At 48.5% G+C, this 23,340-nt stretch overlaps 1 protein-coding gene across 1 annotated transcript in view; it reads left to right on the forward strand.

Moving 5' to 3' along the window:
• mdga2a (MAM domain containing glycosylphosphatidylinositol anchor 2a) overlaps positions 1–23,340 on the forward strand; it is an 80,098-nt gene that overhangs the window by 46,787 nt on the left and 9,971 nt on the right. The window contains exons 6-10 of the mRNA XM_069661212.1: positions 3,026–3,298; positions 8,827–9,156; positions 10,175–10,489; positions 16,653–16,925; positions 20,531–20,679. Coding sequence (XP_069517313.1) covers positions 3,026–3,298; positions 8,827–9,156; positions 10,175–10,489; positions 16,653–16,925; positions 20,531–20,679 — 1,340 coding nt within the window. The remainder of the gene's footprint in view (positions 1–3,025; positions 3,299–8,826; positions 9,157–10,174; positions 10,490–16,652; positions 16,926–20,530; positions 20,680–23,340) is intronic.

Here is a 23,340-nt window from a genome sequence, read left to right on the forward strand (position 1 = left end):
TATGACGTTCCTAATCCGTCCTGTACCTGAGCCTGTACAGTCACATAAATAAATCATCTCTCTCTGCGCTCACTCTGCAGCTCTCTGACCTGTACAGTAGATCCTGCCGCCCCGCCCCAGGGGCTGATGGGATTTACATGATGTCAGCTTAACAGAGGTCGACTCAGCTATTTTTATCTCGCTCATTATTATTTCTGCATTTAGCTGCTTTTCTGCAGCTCGCAGCGTGCAGCTCGCAGCGTGCAGCTGGTGCAGCGCGTCGCTCTGCAGCTTTTATTTCTTATGACAGGAAGCTTTTATGCCCTGCAGCAGGAAGGAGATCGCTCTGGATTATTTACACATGAGGGGATATTTTAAAACCCTATAATATAGATTTATACAGAACTCTTTGAAATATCACATGATCCCCCCGGAAATGACCAACATGAGAAACTTCCAGGAATAACAAGGTTGGGAAGGTTCAGACAGCGTCAAACTAAATAGGAATCATGAGAACGGTACCTGTATTGTTAAATTAGAATGAGACCAAAATCAATAACTCATTTTTAATCCCATATCACAGAGCAGTGCTCAGACTGTGAAGAGGATTAGGAGACTTTTTTTGACCTCTGAACTCTGGAATAGAAAAAGTCCATCAGTGACCACGTTGGTTCCTTTAAATGCTCTGTATCTCATAATCTGTAAACGAACACTAAACGTTAAAGTTCAATCAATTAAACAAAATAGAAACAAAAAACCGCCTCCTTCAGACCAAAGTAACAGAGTCCTGATGTTCTGATGGTTCTAAAGATCTGCTCAGAAGAATGTCGTCACCACATCGATTTCAAATATTAAACATATTTATGATCTGATATCCTGCTGTGTGGGGGGAACCCCGAGGACAGCCGAGCACGCTCTCTGTGCATCATCACGGGAACCAAACGATAGCCAATCAGGAAGCGAGCTGACTGAAGCAGGAAGCACAACAACCGCAGCCATGGCAACAAAAGCCAACGTGCAGCATAAAGGAACATGTGCAGCCCGTGTTCACGCCGTCTCCACCACTTCATCCACAGTCTGTTCTTTTGTCTTTATGAACTATCATCACCGCTTCTTCCTGCCCGTCGGCCGCCATGTTTGTTGACTCTAAAGTCTCGTTTGAGCGCGTGAGATTCAGTGAGATTTCCAGCTGTGAGAGTCGGACTCTGGTTGCTGGTGAATGAACGTGTTAATGTGTGGTGTGTGGGTCGTATCGCTGCTCTGCACACTACAGGAACAAAACTGTTCAATCGTTATCTGTTGTCATGAGCGGCTCGCTCACATCCTAACATCTGTCAGTGTGAGCCGGCCTCATCCTCCAGATATCAGGATTCAGTAATGATACGTAATGATACTTAATGATACTTAATGATACATAATGATACTTAATGATACTTAATGATACGTAATGATACTTAATGATACTTAATGATACATAATGATACTTAATGATACGTAATGATACTTAATGATACTTAATGATATGTAATGATACGTAATGATACTTAATGATACTTAATGATACGTAATGATACTTAATGTTACGTAATGATACTTAATGATACTTAATGTTATGTAATGATACTTAATGTTACGTAATGATATGTAATGATACTTAATGATACTTAATGATACTTAATGATATGTAATGATACTTAATGATACTTAATGATACGTAATGATACTTAATGATACTTAATGATACATAATGATACTTAATGATACGTAATGATACTTAATGATACTTAATGATATGTAATGATACGTAATGATACTTAATGATACTTAATGATACGTAATGATACTTAATGTTACGTAATGATACTTAATGATACTTAATGTTATGTAATGATACTTAATGTTACGTAATGATATGTAATGATACTTAATGATACTTAATGATACTTAATGATATGTAATGATACTTAATGATACTTAATGATACGTAATGATACTGAATGATACTTAATGATATGTAATGATACTTAATGATACGTAATGATACTTAATGATATGTAATGATACTTAATGATACTTAATGATACGTAATGATACTTAATGATACTTAATGATATGTAATGATACTTAATGATACTTAATGATACGTAATGATACGTAATGATACTTAATGATACGTAATGATACGTAATGATACTTAATGATACGTAATGATACTTAATGATACGTAATGATACTTAATGATACTTAATGATATGTAATGATACTTAATGATACGTAATGATACGTAATGCTAAGTAACAAAATTGTAATAATTTATTGCTTTTATTGGTCAATTTTCAAAAGGGTAATTAATTTATTGATCAATTTATTTATTTTTTAGTTGATAAATCAATCAAAAGTCAATAAGTGTTAGACTTATAATAACTGGTGCGAGTTTCTTCGGTTATCAAATATTCAGTTTGCTCTTCAGGTTAATTGATCTCTGATTTATGATCGGACATAAACAGACGTTTGAAGACATCTCGGCCTCTCAGAGACTTTTTCACATTTCATTCAAGAAAATAAATCACAAATTATTCATCAGTTTCAGCCCCAGTGCTGTTACCAAAGTAGTATTTTGTGTTTCATCTATTATGAATCATGTTCTTCCTGTGTGTCAGGAGTTATGTTCAGTGGCTAACTTTCACCTCACTTCAGCATTCAGGGAAGAAAGATGGCACAGTTTAGTTTTTTACACCCAAATAACTCTGAAAAAAACTCTCGTTTCAAACGAGTTCAGCTGAGAAATGAACACATGACGTAAAGAAAGCAGCAGAGAAGCAGAATACACTGACTGAAGACTGATCGTTGGTTTTTATTCTTTCTGATTCTTAATTTATGAAACAAAATCAGAATAAATAAGTTTAAATCAGTTTCATGCAGAAAACATTTCCAAAACGAAGTTACAAACTGCTTTTTTGCAACAATGCAAAAAGTTTAATAATTATTGATAAAGTAAAACTTTATTCCTGCTCTCCTCCCTTCCTCCTTCCCCCTCTCCCCTCAGCTCCTCCCTCCATTAAGCTCCTCCTGGACGACCCCCTGGTGGTGAACCATGGGGAGACCATCACTTTGGTATGTGTCGCGTCAGGCGGAGACCCTCCTCCCACCCTGCAGTGGCTGAGGCCAGGAGGGGAGGAGCTCCCAAAGAGGAGCATCGTTAAAGGCGGCACGCTGACTATCCCGGGCGTCACCATCGACGAGGGCGGTCCCTACAGCTGCATGGCATCCAACAACGTGGGAAACCCCGCCAAGAAAACGGCCAACTTACTGGTCAGAGGTACGAAGCATCGTCCAGAAACCACGTCTGTACTCTTTCATATGATGGTTTACCTTGTGAGGACCTCATGTCTCCACATGGTCCACGAGTCCCTGTAAGGCGGTGTGTTTACAGGTTCATGTCCCCACAATGCAGTAATACATACACACTCATTTTGGACTCCTATTTTTAAGTTACAGGGGCTTCACATCGTTCCTAAATGAAAATCTATTTGTTCAGTAGAACTTTGTTTTCAGGCTTCTTCAGAGTTTCACACTTTTCAGAGTTTTCTCCAGCACAGGGAAAGTCTGCGCCTCCTCCCTCTCACAGCTTTAAGTTTCAGACGGCTGGAAACTGGTTGGCTAACAGCTAACGACTCACTCCCGATTACACATCTATTAGCACACTCATGACCTACAGAGGTGGAGCAAACAGAACTCTTTACAGGTAACAGGAACTACGGGTTACACATCGGCAGCTGACGGGTAGCGAGGACATTCAAACGTCTAACTCGCTGTGAATCTTTGCCGTGGAGTTAATCGCCTCGTCTGACACCGACCCCCCCGCAGTGGTTACAGGCATTAAAAAGACTATTAAGATATAATCGATGCTGTCGCTTTAAGTTGCTTTAACTGAAGTTTCCGTTATAAAAACAAACACACGATGAAGTGTGCAACAAGAAGGGCCTGAAGGATGTTGCTCTGGGTCTCTCTCAGTTAATAACGCAGTACTGCAGTGTAGTTTCATCGTGACAGTCCTGGTGAAGAGGCCACAGCACCCTGACTGCTTCCTTTGTCTGCATGATGCTTTAATGATGCTCATGCAACAGATGCATGTTGCTCTGTGTGTGATGTATTTCGGGAGTCTCAGGGGGGTTGAGCTCCTCTGGGATTCAGCTGCAGCTCTGACGGTTGTCGACCTGTTGAAAGGTGTTTTCTCTGCTCTGTGTTCTTTGTGTTTCCGTCTGCAGGATTCTCACAGTGTTCAGGTGAGTTTGGAGCTTTAGCTGCTGCAGGTACAAAGGCACATTCATGTCTGTGGTTGTTGTTTTGAATGAACAAGCTGCTGCAGAATAGAGCAGAATAGATCCGACACATCCCCAACAAACGGAGCGTTTATCAGCGTCTGTGCAGACGTTAAGCTCTCACAGTATTTCAGTCTCTTAAATCAAACCCTCCTCCTCTCTGCTGCGTGTGGGCCTTTCCTGCAGCGTCGCGATGAAGAGTCCTGAACTTCATCAGCACTTTGGGGACTTTGATGATTCGTCCTGTGAGAGGATGAGGATGAGGAGAGGATAAAAGAAAACCAGCGGAGCACACTGAGAGATAAGGACGTCAAAGAGTCACATGTCTGACATGAGTGGCAGGTGAACATGAACCAGGTAACTCTGTGGCACACTGCTGGACAGGCTGTAAACATGCTGTAAACTTTGTAACATGGGGCTCTATGGGGACTGACTCACTGCTGGAGACAGCCTCAAGTGGAGAAGAGAGGAACTGCAGCTGCTGGTAGTAGCTAGTTTCTCTATCCCCTTGTCTGGTTACCACCGTGGGTCCCCTAGTGTTCGCTCTTCGCTCACTGGCCTCGTCCTCGACCTGAGACACTCATGAGCCTTGAGGCGTGCGGACACAGGAAGGGTGGGAAGGCGTAGTAAGGCTTCCCTGTGTGATTCTCTCCCACCGGCTCCTGTAGGTCTCCCGACTCCCTGACAAACTTTTTACTACTCACGTAGTTTTGTTGTCTCGTACTGAGCCCCTATAGGAGTCTCTCTTTGGACCTCCCCAGGGTCACCAAGGGGAATTCTAAAACCTACAGTCATCTCTTCTCTCCGTCTGAAGAACCTGTAAGGATCCCTAACCTCAAAAAGCATAACAGTTAGAAGCTTTTAACCAGGCCCCGGCCCAGGGAGGGGCCCCGACAGATTCTCTACCAGATGTATATGTGTATATGTGCCCTAAGGTCGTCAGTCGTGTAGCCGTAGTGTGTTTGCGCATGAGCTTACCTGTCGGGGGCTTCACGAGGAGCTTTGAAGAAAACTCTAATGTGTGTCCTTGTGTGATCAACTCTCAGAAACAGAAAGCAGAATCTCTTTATTAAGTCAGACTCGTCAATATTCATTTTAGACTCAAAAGAAAAACAATAAAAAGAGATTAACAGGGGGCTCTAAGCTGGAGGTTTGAGTCTGGTGAGCTTTTATACTGCAAGGGGAAAGAACCATCCCGTCCTCGTACCACACGCGTGAACGGACCTGCTTCTCCATGCAACACTGTTGAACAGTCCGTTCTAGCGCACACGCACGTGTCAAGAACGCGTCAGGACCGTGCACCTGCACTCTAGCTGGAAAATATATATATTTATATTATATATATATAAATATATATATATATAATACATATATATATTTATATATATGTATTATATATATATATTATACGATTTACTGTAAATCTTTTAGCATATATAGGTAACATCAACCTGTCACACACACTTCTGGAGATTTCCTCCTGACATTATTTTGTTTTTGTTTTGTAATCAACTATTGATGAAGATTCAATAATCACATTTAATAAGCCATCCCATCCTAAAGACGGCCTGTCGAAGGACGTATGAAACAGAGCATTATACCTGCGTGACTTCTCCTGTTCATTCCACACTGTTTTGTAGGCGCCTTCGAGCGGGAGGAGGCTCCGGGGCAGACCCAGAGCTCGCTGCAGGGATCACATGTCCGCCTGTTTCTCCACAGATGAAACAAACCACAGACAGCGTCCTCATTCGTCACAGAAGTACAGATTAGTTAGACAATCTTAATTCTTTATGCTAAGCTAGGCTAACACACAGAGGTGAGAAAATGTTGCTCTTTCCCTTTAATGCAAGTTTTTCTTGTCATTTCTCGTGTGTGTGTTTCCCTCTCTGTCCACTGTGTTTTATTCATACGCATGACTCACCTCTGTGTGTGTGTGTGTGTGTGTGTGTGTGTGCTAGCTGCTGACCCTGCAGCCTGTCAGCTCGACTCCCTCCTCCTTACTTATTTAACTCCCATCATGCACCTCTCTCTCTCTCTCTCTCTCGCTGTGTCATATAAGGTAGTATTCGCTCTACCAGGCAGCCAGTCCTCCCAGTCTGACACACAGTGCTGCTAATGGACCGTGTGTGTGTGTGTGTGTGTGTGTGTGTGTGTGTTAGAGAGGATACATGTAATTCTAATGGACAGGGAGGTGTATGTGCCTGGGGTGGTCGATGAAGAGGAGGAGGGAGAGAAATGGAAACATAATAGGAGGGGGAGGGGGAATAAAGTGAGACAGGAGGAGGTGAGAAAAGTCAGGGGAAGCAGAGAAGGAAGAGAGGATGGAGGGAGAGGAGGAGAGGAGGAGGAGATAAAGGGTAGGATGATGATTTCAGGACTGTTTAAAAGAGGAGGAGGAGGGGAAGAGGAAAGGGATAAAAGGAGGAGAAGGAGGAGGAGGAGATTTAGGCCGAGAGGAAAAGGAGGAGGATGACGGACAGGAAGCTGAGCGATTCGTTTTTCTATTTCAGACAACATTTAGATTAAATGACATTTTAAAAACACCAGAAACACACAGTCGCACGGACTGACGGAGGCAGCAGAGCAGCAGCTCCTGTTCTCTGAGCTTAAATCAGTGTTTTTATGAATGGAGTCTGGTGTGTGTGCAGAGAGCGATGTAACGTCTGTGTGTGGTTAAAACAATCATCTTCCTCTGTAACAAAAAGGTCTCTCTCTGTAGGGATCCTTTCTGTCATGTTGTCACACACTTAGAATAACAATCTGAGCCTGTCAGTGGAAACAACAAGAACTTTTAGTGCACGACCTTTGACCCATCAAGGATTATGTTGCAGCCATTACAGCCTGTTTCACTGCTGCAGGATGAACACATCTACTGGAGACATTCACACACTGTGTGTTCCTGTGAGTCATTCACACCTTAATGATGTCAAAAACAAAATTCAAATTCATCCTTCATGAAACGAAGTAAATTAAAGGTTAAATAAAGACGATATGAAGGAGTTACGGGGGTCAGGGGTCAAATTGGTTCATATCTGCTAACATGGTTAAATCTGCTCCTCTCTTTCATGCCACTGTAGCTGGCAGTGTGTGTGTGTGTGTGTGTGTGTGTGTGTGTGAAGCTGACATTATCTTTTTAGAGGAGAATGTGCAGAGTCGTGCAGAGAAAGGTGTTCTGGGTAACGCAGGTCACAGAGCTTTTTGTGGAGCTTTCAGCCTCGTACAAAGACCAGTTTCTGTTGTAGTACTACAGTGTGCTGACAGTACTGGAGCTGTGCCAGTGTGTGTGTGTGTGTGTGCGCGCGCGCAGTGGCTGCTTCCACCTCCAGTTATGCAACAGACCTTTTACTGACGCAGTGAAACACTCACACACTCGCTCACACTGGGTTTTGTTTTGAGGCGTTCTTGCTTTAATCTTAATGAACAAGGACAATCAGCTGCTCGCCTCACGGAATCCAGCTATTTATAGACACACACACACACACACACACACACACAGATCTGGGATTTGAACTACAACCTCCTGCTCTGTTTGCAGCCTGTTGGGGCTGACAGAAGGAGGCGTCTCTGCTCTCTGTTTGTGTTTCCAGAAACATCCACAGCTTCAGACGAACAGCGTCGCCTCAGAGCTGCTCGACCTGAAGGGGAAACTCTGAGGTGTCGTCTCTCCTCCGCTGTGGTCCACACTGGAACCTGTCAGCAGCTGTGTGTGGATCGGGCTCGTAGCGCTAACCGAGCTATTGTCGCGCCCTCAGTCAGTTAGCACAAACCTCTGCACACAGAGCCGCTGCTTCTGTTTCTGCTCCATCGCTTGTTTTCTTGTTCACCAGGAGCATGATGGGAAATATATATAATAATATAATAATAAAACAGATGTGAATGTGACCCTGTAAGAAACCCAGTCTTCAGGTATGAGAGGGTGTCAGGTAGTCATTAGATGTGTTAGCATTTAGCTCCCAGCTGCTAGCATAGCTGTAGACTGTAGTAGTGTGAACACACCTGTGGAGGCGTGGTCGAAGTGGAGCTAAAGGAGCGGCGTGTTTCTCTGAGGAGACGCCTAAGAGTCAGACTGACCATGGCACTGACTGTGTGTGAGGCCAGGTGTGAACACAGGTAACCTGCCGTGAGCCGGACAGCAGGAGGCTGGCAGCGAGCAGCAGCTGGCGGACGTGGACGCTCAGCGGATTAAACTGAACAAATGGCTTCAGTCATAATTAAGCCTCATTTGGACGGATTAGTTTGTGCAGCAGACAGACTGTGTCACACTGAGCTCGACGCGCTGCAGGATTCAAACCATCAACATCGCAGAGACAGCCTGCCACAGTGTCCCTGAGCAGCCTGACAGCCTGACCTTTGACCCTGGAGGTCATTAATGTAACTCATAATGTTTGTTTTACTTTGATCAACAGAAGATGACTTCGGAGGAGAGACTCCAGGAGAAATGTGTGTTCAGTAAATAAAGTGTATAAAAGTGTGAGGAGGTGTGGATCTAAACTTTGTCTCCCTGTGTCCTCCTCCTCCTCCTCAGGCCTTCGGAAAGGTCGCTTCTGGATCACGCCCGACCCGTACCACAACGACGACAACATCCAGATCGGCCGTGAGGTGAAGATCAGCTGCCAGGTGGAGGCCACGCCCCCCGAGGAGCTGCAGTTCAGCTGGCTGAAGAACGGGCGGCCGCTGAGGAGCTCCGAGCGGATGGTCATCACTCACACGGACACCGAGGTGTCGCCGGGAACAACCAACCTCGACATCATCGACCTCAAGTTCACCGACTTCGGCACCTACACCTGCGTGGCGTCGCTGAGGAACGGAGGAAGCCCCGAGATCAGCATTGACGTCAACATCTCATCCACCACAGGTGAGTCAGGCGCGGGCGGGGCTTCTACACACCTCAGCTGAAGGCGCAGACAGGCCTTTATTTGAGACAGGAAGTCTGGGGAGAAATACTCCGATATTTTCAAAGTAAAAGTATAAACACTCAGACGTGTCCTGAACGTCTTCACTGGATCACACACATCAGCATGTGGCTCCAGGCAAACTGTTCCCTGCTCGCTGAGCGAGCACGCGTGAAGGACTCGTGCTGGATTCAGATTAAAGCTTCTGTGAGCACCGACTTCACCTGCGTCGCTCATCGTCGCCGACAGAAGCTCTCCTAAACTTCCCGACCTGCTGGAGCTGTGATTGTCAGCGAGGAGGAGCTCTGTTCTTCCTCTGAGCTCCTTCAGCCTCGGGGCGTCTGTGGAAACAAAAAGAAGAATAAAGAGGTTTATAACGGCGCTGTGGACGTCTCCTCCTCCTCTGACGCAGAGACAGCGTGGATCCTTCTCTTCTTCTTCTTCTTCTAATAAAATCCCTGCAGCGCTGAACTCACTCTGTCACAGTCCTGCTTCACGTCCTGCTCAGAGAAAAAAACACAACTTCTCAGTCCGGCGTCACGCAGACGAGCGTCTGCTGGCGGCGGCTGACTTCCTGTTTGTTTGTGACCTTGGTAGACGGAAGGAAACAGTCAGAGAGCCTGCGAGGAGGAGGAGGAGGAGGAGGAGGAGGAGGAGGAGGAGAGGAGGAGGAGGAGAGGGGCTGAAGTGATGGAGGAGAGGAAGGAGTGTTTTAATGGAAGCGTCGCTGCAGTCTGGACGCCCGCTGACGGATGTTTCGTGTTAAAACAGAAGGTCGCGCTCGGGTCGCGCTGCATTCCCATGAGGAAAATAAATGTTAAAACAGTCAAGCAGCCTCACCCCTCTCTCTCCTCTCTCTCCTCTCTCCTCTCTCCTCTCTCCCTCCCCCTCTCTCCCTCTCTCCTCTCTCCCCCCCCCTTCTCTCGCCCTCTCATATTTAGGTATTTATTTTACAGTGTTTCTCTGTGTCTCTCCCTGCAGTTCCTCCGGAGCTCACCGTCCCCAGGGGGCGCTCTCACCTCATCGCTCAGGAGGGCGACACTGTGGACCTTCAGTGTCTGGTCTCAGGAAAACCCAAACCCATCATCCTGTGGTCTCGGGTGGAGGAGAGCGGGGCGGCGGCGGCGGTGGCGGCTCTGATGCCGGACGGCTCGGAGCAGATCGAGAGCTACGACGGCGTCCTGAGGATCAGCAACGTGACGAGGGACATGAGCGGCACGTACCGCTGCCAGACCAGCCAGTACAACGGCTTCAACGTGAAACCACGAGAGGCGCTCATCCAGCTGGTGGTGCAGTGTGGGTAACACACACACACACACACACACACACACACACACACACACACAGGCAGATTAATTGCACTGATCTGGCTCTAACTGCTTTGTCAGACTGAAGCTTCAGGTGTTTGAGGAGTTGACTCAGTTAAAGCTGCTGCAGATGAAACACAGTGTCGGTCTCACCTTCACCTGACGAGCAGGAACTACATTTAAAAGGTAAACTGGAGGACAGTCTGACCCGGGATCAGAGGAGGAGCTTTTAAAGAGACGAAGTCTGACAGGCGGCTTCACTTTGAGACTGAAGTTGACAACAAGACAAACCCAGCAGCTGCTCCGGATCTCTGTGAGGATCTCAGACCTGCTGAACTCTCCTCATGTGACACCTGAAGACAAACAGGAGCTGGAAGAAGCCACCTGTAACGTGCTTTCTGCTCTCTGGTGCCCCCGCTGGTGATGAGCTGCAGCTCACTCTAACATGGAGCTAACTCATGGTTCAGATTTCACCTGAACGTTGAGCTTGTTTCAGCGTCAGTCAGCCGTCTCTGAGAGAACACGTCTTCCTCCTCCTCTCTGACGGACCGAACGCTGCAGGACATGATGACTGATGACTCCACGCTCACTGCTGCAGGCGTCCATCAGCGGGCTGCTGAGAACAAGCAGAGAATAACTTCACTGCACGCCGAGCAGAATCTTAAAAACATCCTTCATGACGTCAGATGAAACATCTGCTGTAAACACCAGCCGGCAAAAACTGTGCCTCTGTAGCCTGTGAAATACCCAGAATGCATTGTGACGTGGCTTCCTGAGCCCTGCAGAGGAAGTACCGCATCGTCCAATCAGAGAGCAGACAGACGCAGAGCTGTGTGAGAAAACACACCAGCAGGTACAGGCTCCAACGTCTGTCTGTCTGTCTGTCTGTCTGTCTGTCTGTCTCTCTGTGGACGAGGATTGAATCTTCGACCTTCCAGTCACGCTCCGTCTAACCTGCAGGGGACCCCGTCGCACGAAATACCATCAGAGGATCTGACAGGAGGCCACACACACACACACACACACACACGCACACGCACACGCACACGCGCACACGCACACGCACACGCACACGCACACACACACACACGCACACGCACACAAACACACATACACACACACACCCACACACACACACACACACACACACACACACACATACACACACACACACACACACACACACACACACCCACACACACACACACACACACACACACACACACACACACACTGCTCCTGGCTTCCTGCTGCACTAAAAGGCTGTCAGAGTGAATCTCCTCTGCAGCTCGACTCGTTCTGATTCTCCGGAGAATCGAAGCAGAAACTGAGGAAATCTGCAGCCGAGCAGTTTGAGGAGCTGAAAACACACCTGAACACACACACACACACACCTGAACACACACACACACACACACACACACGCACACACACACTGACAAATTACAAATGAGTCTTTCTCTTTCTGAATGTAACAGGATTTTAAAAAGGACCTGAAGCTGCTCCTTCTTTATGACATGTAGACGCTGCATGTTCTTTATATAATATAATATACCATCATTTACCTCTGACGTTACTTTAATGATCACATGTGACGACTTCAGCTTCAGTGTGATTAAATCATGATGAGCAGAGAGAGGCCAAAGCTGAGTGAAAAAGTGCTGCAGAAACACGAGTCCAACACGAGCTCTGACACAAACCCTCGCAGTGCGCTGATGTCCACTCGGTGACAGAGCGGGTGACTCAAACAGTCGGACGGCCGCGGGCAGGACTGACCTCCTGCTCAGTGGAACACCTCCAGGGTATCAGCGTTTGGCCGAGGACGCTCCTCTTCTCAACCCGCCTGTCAGGGAGGGGTGAGCATCCTCTCCTCCGTCACTGCCTGCAGAGATCCTCCTCGACCGGCTTACTCACCGTCCTCACAGAGCTCACAGAGATCACCTCACGCTGCTCACCGTCCTCACAGAGCTCACAGAGATCACCTCACGCTGCTCACCGTCCTCACAGAGCTCACAGAGATCACCTCACGCTGCTCACCGTCCTCACAGAGCTCACAGAGATCACCTCACGCTGCTCACCGTCCTCACAGAGCTCACCGTCCTCACAGAGCTCACAGAGATCACCTCACGCTGCTCACCGTCCTCACAGAGCTCACAGAGATCACCTCACGCTGCTCACCGTCCTCACAGAGCTCACAGAGATCACCTCACGCTGCTCACCGTCCTCACAGAGCTCACCGTCCTCACAGAGCTCACAGAGATCACCTCACGCTGCTCACCGTCCTCACAGAGCTCACCGTCCTCACAGAGCTCACCGTCCTCACAGAGCTCACAGAGCTCACCTCACCTGCTCACCGTCCTCACAGAGCTCACAGAGCTCACCTCACCTGCTCACCGTCCTCACAGAGCTCACCTCACCTGCTCACCGTCCTCACAGAGCTCACCTCACGCTCGTCAGCTGTGAAGAGCTCGAAGCATCTGCAGCTAAACACAGCTCCACAACACTGGTGGGACTAAGAGCCTGTGTTGTGTTGTTGTCATGGAAACAGCTGTGCCTAATACTGTATGCCTCTGCCCAGTTCACTGTCAGACTGTTAGCATCATAAAGAGCTGTAAAGGTTATACTGCGTCTGTCAGTCCTGTTATCAGGCTGCAGAGTTACAGACTATGGGCCGTAAACGAGGCGACGCAGAGACGGTAGAGTCGACACATTCAGAGGCAGACGTACAGCAGGCGACACGCCGTCCTGATGATGTAACACACACGTGGAACGAGTCACAGAGGAGGTTCATGTTTGATAACACAACAGTAATCTAACGTGTTCTTTTAAAAGCAACATGAGCAAACACTGATCATTAGAAACGACTCGTCGCTCTGTAGTCCCACAGTCAGTCAACATCTGTGGACTCTGCTGAGCTGCTCTCTGGGACTGAACTTGTGTAATCCGTGTAAACAAGTGACCTCTGACGAATGCACCGTCATCTTTCTGTCTGTTTTGGCTCCTTTAAAGGAAACTTGTGGGTCTGTGCTCGTGCTGCTCGTCTCTCTGATTGTGTTGTTCGTGTTGACTCGTCACATCGCTGACGTCCCTGTAATCCATGTTCAAAAACGACCTTGGGGGGATTTTCTACAACAGCTGCTGTCATCTGTTTCCCTTTTATTCCTCTGTGTGCTCACTTCTTTGAAGAGATCATTCCCAGCCGCGCATGTTGGTAACCCCAGAGGAGGATGTTCGTCAGAGGGATTGTGGGGACGTCACCTCTGCACATCACTGTCGTCCCCGTAATCCCGAGAAAAACCAGCCGGCTGTGAGGGATTATTGTCAGAGTAAACCCCTAAAAACGCCTAACAGCTCATTGGAAATGTTGTTTCATCCTGAAGCTTCGTGAGCAGGACATGTGCAGTACCACAGACAGTGAACGCATCATGGTGGAGGTTATTTACTCGTCTGTGTTTCATCCACGCTGAGCATCTCTCCTGATCGTCTCCTCTTCCTCTCCGCGCTGCAGCTCCCCTTCAGGATTACTCTGATTTCTTTGCTTAAACACAGTTGAAAGTTAAATCTGTGTCGTTCACTTATTTCATACTAATCCACCTGTAATCTGCCCACTGCCGCGCTAATCTGCTTAGTGATGCTGCTCTGTGAAAACAGCAAACACGCAGCAGCAAGTTGACGGAGAATTTACACAACCTGAATGAGAGACGTTACCTGGTTACACAGTAAACACGTGTTAGTGAGACACACAGGGAGAGGAGCTGAGCGGCTCGGCTACCAGTTAAAGGACGATTTCACTACTTTAAACCAACTGCTTCAAACAGGTGCCAACAGGTATGATGGGCGTCCTGTAACCTGCTCTGATTGAGGAGCTCTAATAACGCTGTCGGCCGTCTTACACCAGGGACGACCCCCCGCCCCCCCCCCCGCCCGGCCCCTGCAGGTGTGAACTCTGTGAATGGACTGTGTTCCTCCTGCAGGGCGGGGCTGCAGCCTCAGACCGACGTCACAGGTAAAAATTAAAAGTTATCAGGATGAACACTGAGCTCATTAACCAGCTGGAACAGCAGCCTCAGCAGTGCATTGTGGGAATTAAACAGCTCGCTCACAAGTCCTCTCAGACCAATCAGAGAGCTCGGCTGAAGGTCGTCGTGGAGACAAGGCGTCCAGCTGACCTTTAGATGTTCCTGGACCGAGTCCCTCAGAGGAGGAGGGTCCTGGAAACATATCTGGGGGGGATGAACCACAGACCTTTATGTGTGCATTCGTGTGTGTGCGTGTGTGTGCGTGTGTGCGCGTGTGTGTTCACTGAATGAATATGCAGATGTATTCAGCACGGACCCTCGCTCTGAGTCGCGCTGATCTTTAAATGAAAGTTTTAAAGTCTCCTGAGGAAACATGAAGACTCGAGCGTCGGCTGCAGCTCTCTGCTGACGCTGTCTCCTTCACACGCGCTGCTTTCTGACTGAAACTCTCCTCCTGCTTCGTTTTGCGTGTGAAGTCATTTGCGTCACTTCTTTGATACTCGACATATTGATCCACTGAAGTCTGAAACGTATGAACATCAGAGGACGTCTGTTACTGTGTCTGAACTTTAGAGATGACTTGTTCCTAATCTGCATCATGATGTTGTTCTTTCAGCAAACTGAAGAGCCGTTAATTAAAGTCGATCACAAGAAACTCTGTTTCTGTTTGGGCTTCATCCCGCTGCAGTAAGCCAGAGTGCAGCCTCTGTGTAACTTCCTGTTTACAGTGAGACTGAGACTCAGCACAGACAGATGAACGGGCGCTCCTCCGGGGGATGGGACGAACCCAGAGATGACAGCGTTTGTTTAGCAGACACATCTGGAGGGAGAATTTACCTTTGATCTGAACACACGGTCGCTGCTCGAGCTGCTGACTGGACTGTAAACATGCAGCGCAGGGAGGAGGACGTCTGGGCTGGAAGTCCTTAAACGCCGGAGACACAGAGAAGGTGATCGTTGCTCCCGGAGGAGATATGGACAGGCGATAGAAGAAGGGTTCTGAGATCTGACTTGACCTCAAACTACAGAGGACTTGGACTTGGACTTATTTTGGACTTTGACTTGTCTTGGACTTGGACTTGGACTTGGACTTGTCTTGGACTTGTCCTGGACTTGTCCTGGACTTGTCCTGGACTTGGACTTGTCTTGGACTTGTCTTGGACTTGTCTTGGACTTGTCCTGGACTTGTCTTGGATTTGTCTTGGACTTGTCCTGGACTTGTCCTGGACTTGGACTTGTCTTGGACTTGGACTTGTCTTGGATTTGTCTTGGACTTGTCCTGGACTTGTCTTGGACTTGTCTTGGACTTGTCCTGGACTTGTCCTGGACTTGTCTTGGACTTGTCCTGGACTTGTCTTGGATTTGTCTTGGACTTGTCCTGGACTTGTCTTGGATTTGTCTTGGACTTGTCCTGGACTTGTCCTGGACTTGGACTTGTCTTGGACTTGGACTTGTCTTGGATTTGTCTTGGACTTGTCCTGGACTTGTCTTGGACTTGTCCTGGACTTGTCTTGGATTTGTCTTGGACTTGTCCTGGACTTGTCCTGGACTTGTCTTGGACTTGTCCTGGAATTATCCTGGACTTGTCTTGGACTTGTCTTGGACTTGTCCTGGACTTGGACTTGTCTTGGACTTGGACTTGTCTTGGATTTGTCTTGGACTTGTCCTGGACTTGTCTTGGACTTGGACTTGTCCTGGACTTGTCTTGGACTTGGACTTGTCTTGGACTTGTCCTGGACTTGTCTTGGACTTGTCTTGGACTTGTCCTGGACTTGTCGTGGACTTGTCGTGGACTTGGACTTGTCCTGGACTTGTCCTGGACTTGTCTTGGACTTGGACTTGTCTTGGACTTGTCTTGGACTTGTCCTGGACTTGTCCTGGACTTGTCTTGGACTTGGACTTGTCTTGGACTCGAGCAGACACCCAGCGGTGGACTAAACTGTTTCTGTCCTTCCTGAAATCCATGAATCTAATCGATGAACCGGAAGCTGAAGTTCTTCCGATCGATCGGATCAGTGGATAATCTGTATCGATGTGTAGATGTGCCGAAGCCTCAGCCCGACAGACTGTGGTGTCCGTTCAAACTGTAACACCGGTGTGTAAAGATGCTTCCTGTCTCTCTGCCTCTCACAGTCCCTCCCACCGTGGAGCCGGTGTACACAGAGATCCGTCAGGCCCTGGGCCGGGCGTTCAGCCTCACCTGCCGCCTGCTGCGAGCTCACCCGGCCCGCCTCCTCAGGTACGAGTGGAAGCTGGGCTCCCGCCTCCTCACCGTCGGACAGTTCAGCGACCAGCGCGACGACACCAACTACCAGGTCAGAGCTCTGAACAGAGAGGGCTACGGCGAGTACACCTGTGACATCACCAATGAGGCCGGGGCCGGGCGCTGCACCTTCCTGGTCACAGGTGAGTCAGCTGCACTGAGGCATCATGGGAGGTTGAGATATGAACAGTTTAAATTTGAATTGCTGATCAATATTAGAATAAGATGCCCCCCCCCCCCGAGGCCTGAGGGGACCTCTGAGCCGTCTTTAAGCTGTTTACATCGAGGAGACGAGAACACGATGGCGGTTAATTAGAGCTGATCTGATCTGTAAACGGCGAGCGCTGGCAGACACGAGCAGAGAATCAGCACGAGTTTCCTCCAGGGACTCGAAGGCGTCATAAATAATGTGCAGAGCTTCAGGAAACCTTCACATCGTCTGAACTCACACTGACAACAAACACTTTCCTCTCTGCTGCCAGATTAGAGAGCTGCTGCCTTTAATACCTGCCTGCTCCGCTCTGTTGTTCCATTAACAGAGCAGGTCTGCAGGGCTCACAGATAACAGGCAGCTGTGTGTCAGGACTTTCAAAATAAAGTTCATCTGTTATTTTTCACTTCCGCTGCATATTGTTGTTCTGCCGGCCTCTCTGCATTATTTAAAGGAGCATTCTGCTGCTGTTTTATTAACTGTTGTTGACTTCACACTCAACATTCATTCATCTAACACAGGTTTAAAGATGGTGCTGCAGTAATCCTCAGACTGTCTGAGAGCTCACAGCGTAAAGATCTCTGCAGCTGTATCTTTGGGATGGTTGGTCGGTGTGGATAGAGACGGTGCAGACAGATGGACGTCTGCTTCCTGAAAGTTTCACGGTTCCTTCATTTGAACCGTTGAGAGCTTTTAATCTGGAGGTTTCTTTAGGAACAGTCCGACTCACAAGGATGTAGACTGTGTTTGAGGCTTCCCGTTTGTTTGGTCCTGTGTTCTCTGGTGGTTTAGCTCGGTTTGGTCCCGTATCCATTTTGAAACAGTTTGCTTCCATGTGCACTAAAGTTCTCTCGTGACACGTTATCGAGCGAAGCACCATCGCTGCGTCCTGCGCTCACTAGAGTTGTTGATCCTCTCGTGTTCACTGTAACACGTCTGGCTTTGCAGCACGAGGTCACAGGGGAGGACACGCTGACAGGGTTTACTGGTGAGGCGTTGAAGTGAACCAATGTGCTCCACAAACAGGAATCTGTGGGCTACATGAGCTCATGGTCACTGTGCTGATGCTACCTTTGTATTATTTTGTCAGTAAACAGGAAATGTCCTGCAGACAATAACAGTGTTTGAATCAGTCCAAAGCCATAATTGAGACGAACAGGCTCTAACAGTTTAAACAAACCTCTGCAGGGACATCGACACTGTGACTGTGCTGCATGAACCAGTGTGTCGAGCCCCGGAGCTCCTCGTGCTCTCTGCAGGCTGCAGCCGGCATTCACACAAGTGTGCAGGACACGGAGCGAGAGCTGCTGGAGTGTACAGGTTTGTAGTACTGAACAGTCTCAGCAGCGAGTGCACACAGCTACAGTAAGCCCCGAGGGACAAACAAGAATAAGTCGGTCACCACCTGCACTGCTCACAGCCAAACTTCGTCCCAGAGTACAGAGTTATTTTTAATACTGCCGATGTGAGAGAGCCGAACACTTCCTGAGATCGTCCTGAGCTCTGAACGTTTCCCCGGGAAAAAGACTGCATTGTATACTTCCTGAGTAGAGCAGGTGAGAAAACAAGGACGAACGTGACGCCAAACCTGCAGTGACCTTTGACCTGCTCACAGTGTGCACATGTGGAGCCTGTGTTTGGGCCTGGTTGCATGCAGTGGTTGGCCCTTTTAGCTGTGCTTTGGCCCGGTGCTGCTTTAGCTTGGTTCGGTCCAGTATCATTTGGGGAAGAGGTATCGTCCCTACGTGTCAGCGACAGTGTGGAGTCAGAGATCAGAATCGTCTCTGGTTAGAACCAGTGTGATGGCTGCGTCTCTCCTCGGCAGGTGTAGCAGCCGGGGTTATCTCTGATGTAAACGTGACTCGTCGCTGAATCTTCAGACGGATGTTTTAACTCCCAGAGCTGCTCAGTGAACATTAGTCCTCACACAGGAAGTGCCTGCTGAGTCGTTTCGTATCTCCGTCCTCTCCCGATGAAAGCTCCCCCGCAGAGACGCCCTGTCAGCGCTGCGAGACTCTTCCTGTAAACCCGTCGGATGCATTAAGCCTCTTATCACGGCCGGCCGCCGAGCTGCGGCGCGTTCTGCAGGCGGCAGCAGAAATCAGTTGAAGAGGGAGAGTTGTAAGCTCGGGATGGAGAGCTGACGGAAAATGACGGTGATAATGTCGCGCTTGTCGTTGCTGAGGTGAGGTTTGTGTTGTTAATCAGGTGTGAACACGCCGGTGGCATTTTAAACCTCGATGAGACGACGGCAAAGCTTAAGACTTCAAAGTGACAGAAGTGAAACTCTGACAGGACGAACACTGCTCCCACAGCGGCACTGTCACAGGAAACGTTCACAGATTCAGTCTGCATTATTCATGTTTCCATCAGCTGGACTTTACGTCCCACCACGGTCCCTTTTCACTTATTCACTCCGACGTTTCCTCCCTCCGCATCAGCAGTCTCTGAGCTCAGTCCACAACTGTATCTGCACAGGGCGACTGGTGCACCTGTGTGTCTGTTCAGCCCAGCTCAGTGTAGCAGCAGTCACTGAGGCTGCGTGGACCAGAGGACACACGGACGCTGCCTGAAAGGGATGATTGATGTGGTCCAACATTAGGCCCGGATTAATGCAGGATTGTTGGAGCCCTGGTTCTGTCCGACAGTCGGCCCTGTGTTGTGTGTCTGTTAGCCCTGGTTCTGTCTGACAGTCGGCCCTGTGTTGTGTGTCTGTTAGCCCTGGTTCTGTCTGACAGTCGGCCCTGTGTTGTGTGTCTGTTAGCCCTGGTTCGGTCCGACAGTCGGCCCTGTGTTGTGTGTCTGTTAGCCCTGGTTCTGTCTGACAGTCGGCCCTGTGTTGTGTGTCTGTTAGCCCTGGTTCGGTCCGACAGTCGGCCCTGTGTTGTGTGTCTGTTAGCCCTGGTTCTGTCTGACAGTCGGCCCTGTTTGTGTGTCTGTTAGCCCTGGTTCTGTCCGACAGTCGGCCCTGTGTTGTGTGTCTGTTAGCCCTGGTTCTGTCCGACAGTCGGCCCTGTGTTGTGTGTCTGTTAGCCCTGGTTCGGTCCGACAGTCGGCCCTGTTTGTGTGTCTGTTAGCCCTGGTTCGGTCCGACAGTCGGCCCTGTTTGTGTCTAACATCCGGCCGGCTCAGTGAAAGCTCGGTGGACCTTCAGCGAGGATTATTTAGTCTGAATAGTCTGTATAAGTCTTCGTCACCACGTCAGTGTGATGATGCAGCCGAGTCAGCCAATCAGGGCTCAGCTCAGTGTCATCAGGCCGCCCGTGTTTGAGGTTTCGTCCGGTCAGGTGAGTTCTTCTTCTTTGGTGTTTTAATCCTCCAGCCTGCACGTCAGCAAAAACACACATACAGAGTGTGTGTGTGTGAGCAGACATACAAACATGCTGCTACACACATGTACTGCACACACACACACACACGGACGCTGGCACACACACACACACACACACACACACATATTATCAGTGAATGTTTAATCAGTGTGTGTGTGTGTGTGTGTGTGTGTGTGTGTGTGTGTGTGTGTGTGTGTGTCCTCAGGGAAGGCCTACCCTCCCGAGTTTTACTACGACACGTACAGCGCTCTGTGGCAGAACCGGCCTCGAGTCTACGGCTTCAAGCTGCAGTGGACTCAGATGGAGCCCGGCGCTGTGGACCGGATCCTGGCCTACAGACTCGGCATCAGACAGGTCAGTGGAGCCCCGAGGAGAGACGAGTCATCCTCTGAGGCCGGAGGCAGAACGAGCACCGTTAAATATCAGAGACGGTTTTTATGACTCTGATAAATGTGACGTGTTTACGTTGGAAACATTTTGTCGTCTGAAGTCGTGAAAGAGAGTGTGTGTGTGTGTGTGTGTGTGTGTGTGTGTGTGTGTGTGTGTGTGTACCCTGTAAGTCCAGTTTGAGATGCCCTCTTCTTATGCCGCCTCTCGTCACGCACACACCCAGCTGCGTGTGTTTTATACTTTCATCTCTTCTTCTGTCAAAGAGTCAAAGTTTGTTTCCTGCTGAAAGACAAACAGGAAGTAAAATATATGAGCTGGAAACAAATGAGGTAGAGACATATCTCATACAGACATGTTGTGTTCTGCAGTGTGTCAGCATGCAGGTAGGGGGCGCTATAACATGAAACACAGGAGAAGAGGGGGTTAACTTGAGACACGTGTTCATCAGCACGTCTATGACACCACAAACAGGTTTCTTTACTTCTTTCTGATTGGCTCTCCATCGCCCCCTGGAGGACGGAAGTCGAGACGATGTGATTTACAGATAATGGAAGAATATTGATCAGTTATCAGAACATGTCTGAGCTCTTCATACAGCCGCTGAAATAAAAACAAACAGGACGTGATGCTGAGCGTGTACCTGAGGCTCCTGCAGCATCCGTACAGAATAAGGAGGAGGAGGAGGGCTTGTTTCTATGGCAACCAGCCTGTCTCTCCATTCATACGGACCAGTGTGCTGCAGAGAGGGAGAGAGAGAGGGAGGAAGTGCTGATGAGACAGAAAATGATGAAATGATGAAAGAAGGAGGGAGAAGAAAAAGAAGAGGAGGATGGAGATGCAGAGAGGAGGAGGAGAGAAGGAGGAGGAGGAGAGAAGGAGGAGGTGAAGAGGAGGAGGAGGTGTTTATTGGAGTATAAAATAAGCGCACGTTGTTGACGAGTGAAGCAGCTCCTGCAGGTCTGATGAATAAAGAACGTGTTTCATCACCAGGAAGTGAAATGTTTTACTAAACACACAGTCTGCTGTCGACCCCTCCCATCCCAGGACCCCCCCCCCCCATAAGGCTGTAATGAGAACAAGGCCGTCGTCTTAGCTTATGCTGCTCTGTGTGAACACGATGACTTATTCAACAGAAGATTTTTCTCATAAATTATAGTTCCAACATGAAGACACGGCTGAGCTGTTTGTTAACGAGAGCAGAGCGTTATTATTCTGTCAGTCGAGGAACTCGGTCATTAAACTTGGATGGAGTTAAACTTTGTCTCAGTCTGAAGCAGCCTAAAGACGCCTTTAGTCACAGCTGCCATCTGATTGGACGTTTCGTCTGTAAATGTGTAAAACGTCCTGTCGGTTCCAACCGGGCGTCACAACCACAGACTGAAAAGTTAGCTGAGGGGACACCTAGCAGACAGCTCCCAGCTGTCACTCAAAGAGGCCCCGCCCCTAATGCTGCATCACTGTAAGCCTTAATATAATGTAAACAGGTGAGCTGTATAAAGATTCTCCCCGTACAGTTGTCATGAAGAGAGAAATGAGCTATAGAGACCCAAACTGTTTTTTGTACCAGGCTGTAAACATGTTTATTTCTGCTGTAAAGTTTAACATGGGGCTCTATGGGGACTGACTCACTGCTGGAGACAGCCTCAGTCATCAGCACGGAGGCTGCTGCTTCTGTCAGACAGGCTCCGCCTGCTGTAAGCATCCTTCGGCTGGTTTTAGACTTGAATAGTTTGTAGTATAATCATGTGTGTTCAGTGTAACACACACGTTAACTGAAGCAGCATCACGTCGCCTGACTCCGGGTCATGAAGGCGTCAGGAGGAAGTCGATCGACGTGCTTTCACACACTTTACAGCTGTTTATATTTCAGACTCTGAAAACCAAACAGATTAAAGCAGGTTGATGTTAAACACCTGTGAATTAGCTGAGCTGGTTTAAAGCTTTGCATTCTTTCAGTGTTCAGTCTGTAACAACACGTTACAGCAGCTTCAGATACCGCTGTTATCTCAAACACTCTTTGGTGCACACAGGACGTCCGGGGCGCTGCAGCTAACATTAGCTCAGCGGCTTTGTTGATGCTTAACGTGATTTAAGCTTCCAACTACTTCAGTGTTCGTCGGTCAGGAGGTTTTCATCCGGAGCAGAGGATTCTCCGAGGTCACCTCCTCCAGAGAAGAAACGAACAGTTCAAACACAAAACAGCTTCATGTTCACAGTCACTGTTTCTCCAGCTCTCTGCGGCGCGCACGGCGTCTGCTGAGCCGCCACCAGCATCCTCTGTTTGAAAGAAAACAAGTTTATTTTACTGAAGCTTTTGTTCCCCTCGCTTTCACTTGATTGATTTCACTGAACATCGACTTTCTTCACCTGCAGCTCACCTGCACCTCACCTGCACCTCACCTGCACCTCACCTGCAGCTCACCTGCACCTCACCTGCAGCTCACCTGCACCTCACCTGCAGCTCACCTGCACCTCACCTGCACCTCACCTGCAGCTCCGCAGGGGGAAGTGGGCGTGTGCTTAATATGCATGCTTACACAGCAGGCTAACTGGCTGTTGTCTTGTTTGTTTCTGCTGTTAAATCTATTCAAAATGTGTGTGTGTGTGTGTGTGTGTGTGTGTGTG

This window comes from Semicossyphus pulcher, unplaced genomic scaffold (assembly GCF_022749685.1).
Source record: "Semicossyphus pulcher isolate SPU_LCO1_2020_fin unplaced genomic scaffold, fSemPul1.0.p SCAF_14, whole genome shotgun sequence".
In the NCBI taxonomy this organism is placed as follows: domain Eukaryota; kingdom Metazoa; phylum Chordata; class Actinopteri; order Labriformes; family Labridae; genus Semicossyphus; species Semicossyphus pulcher.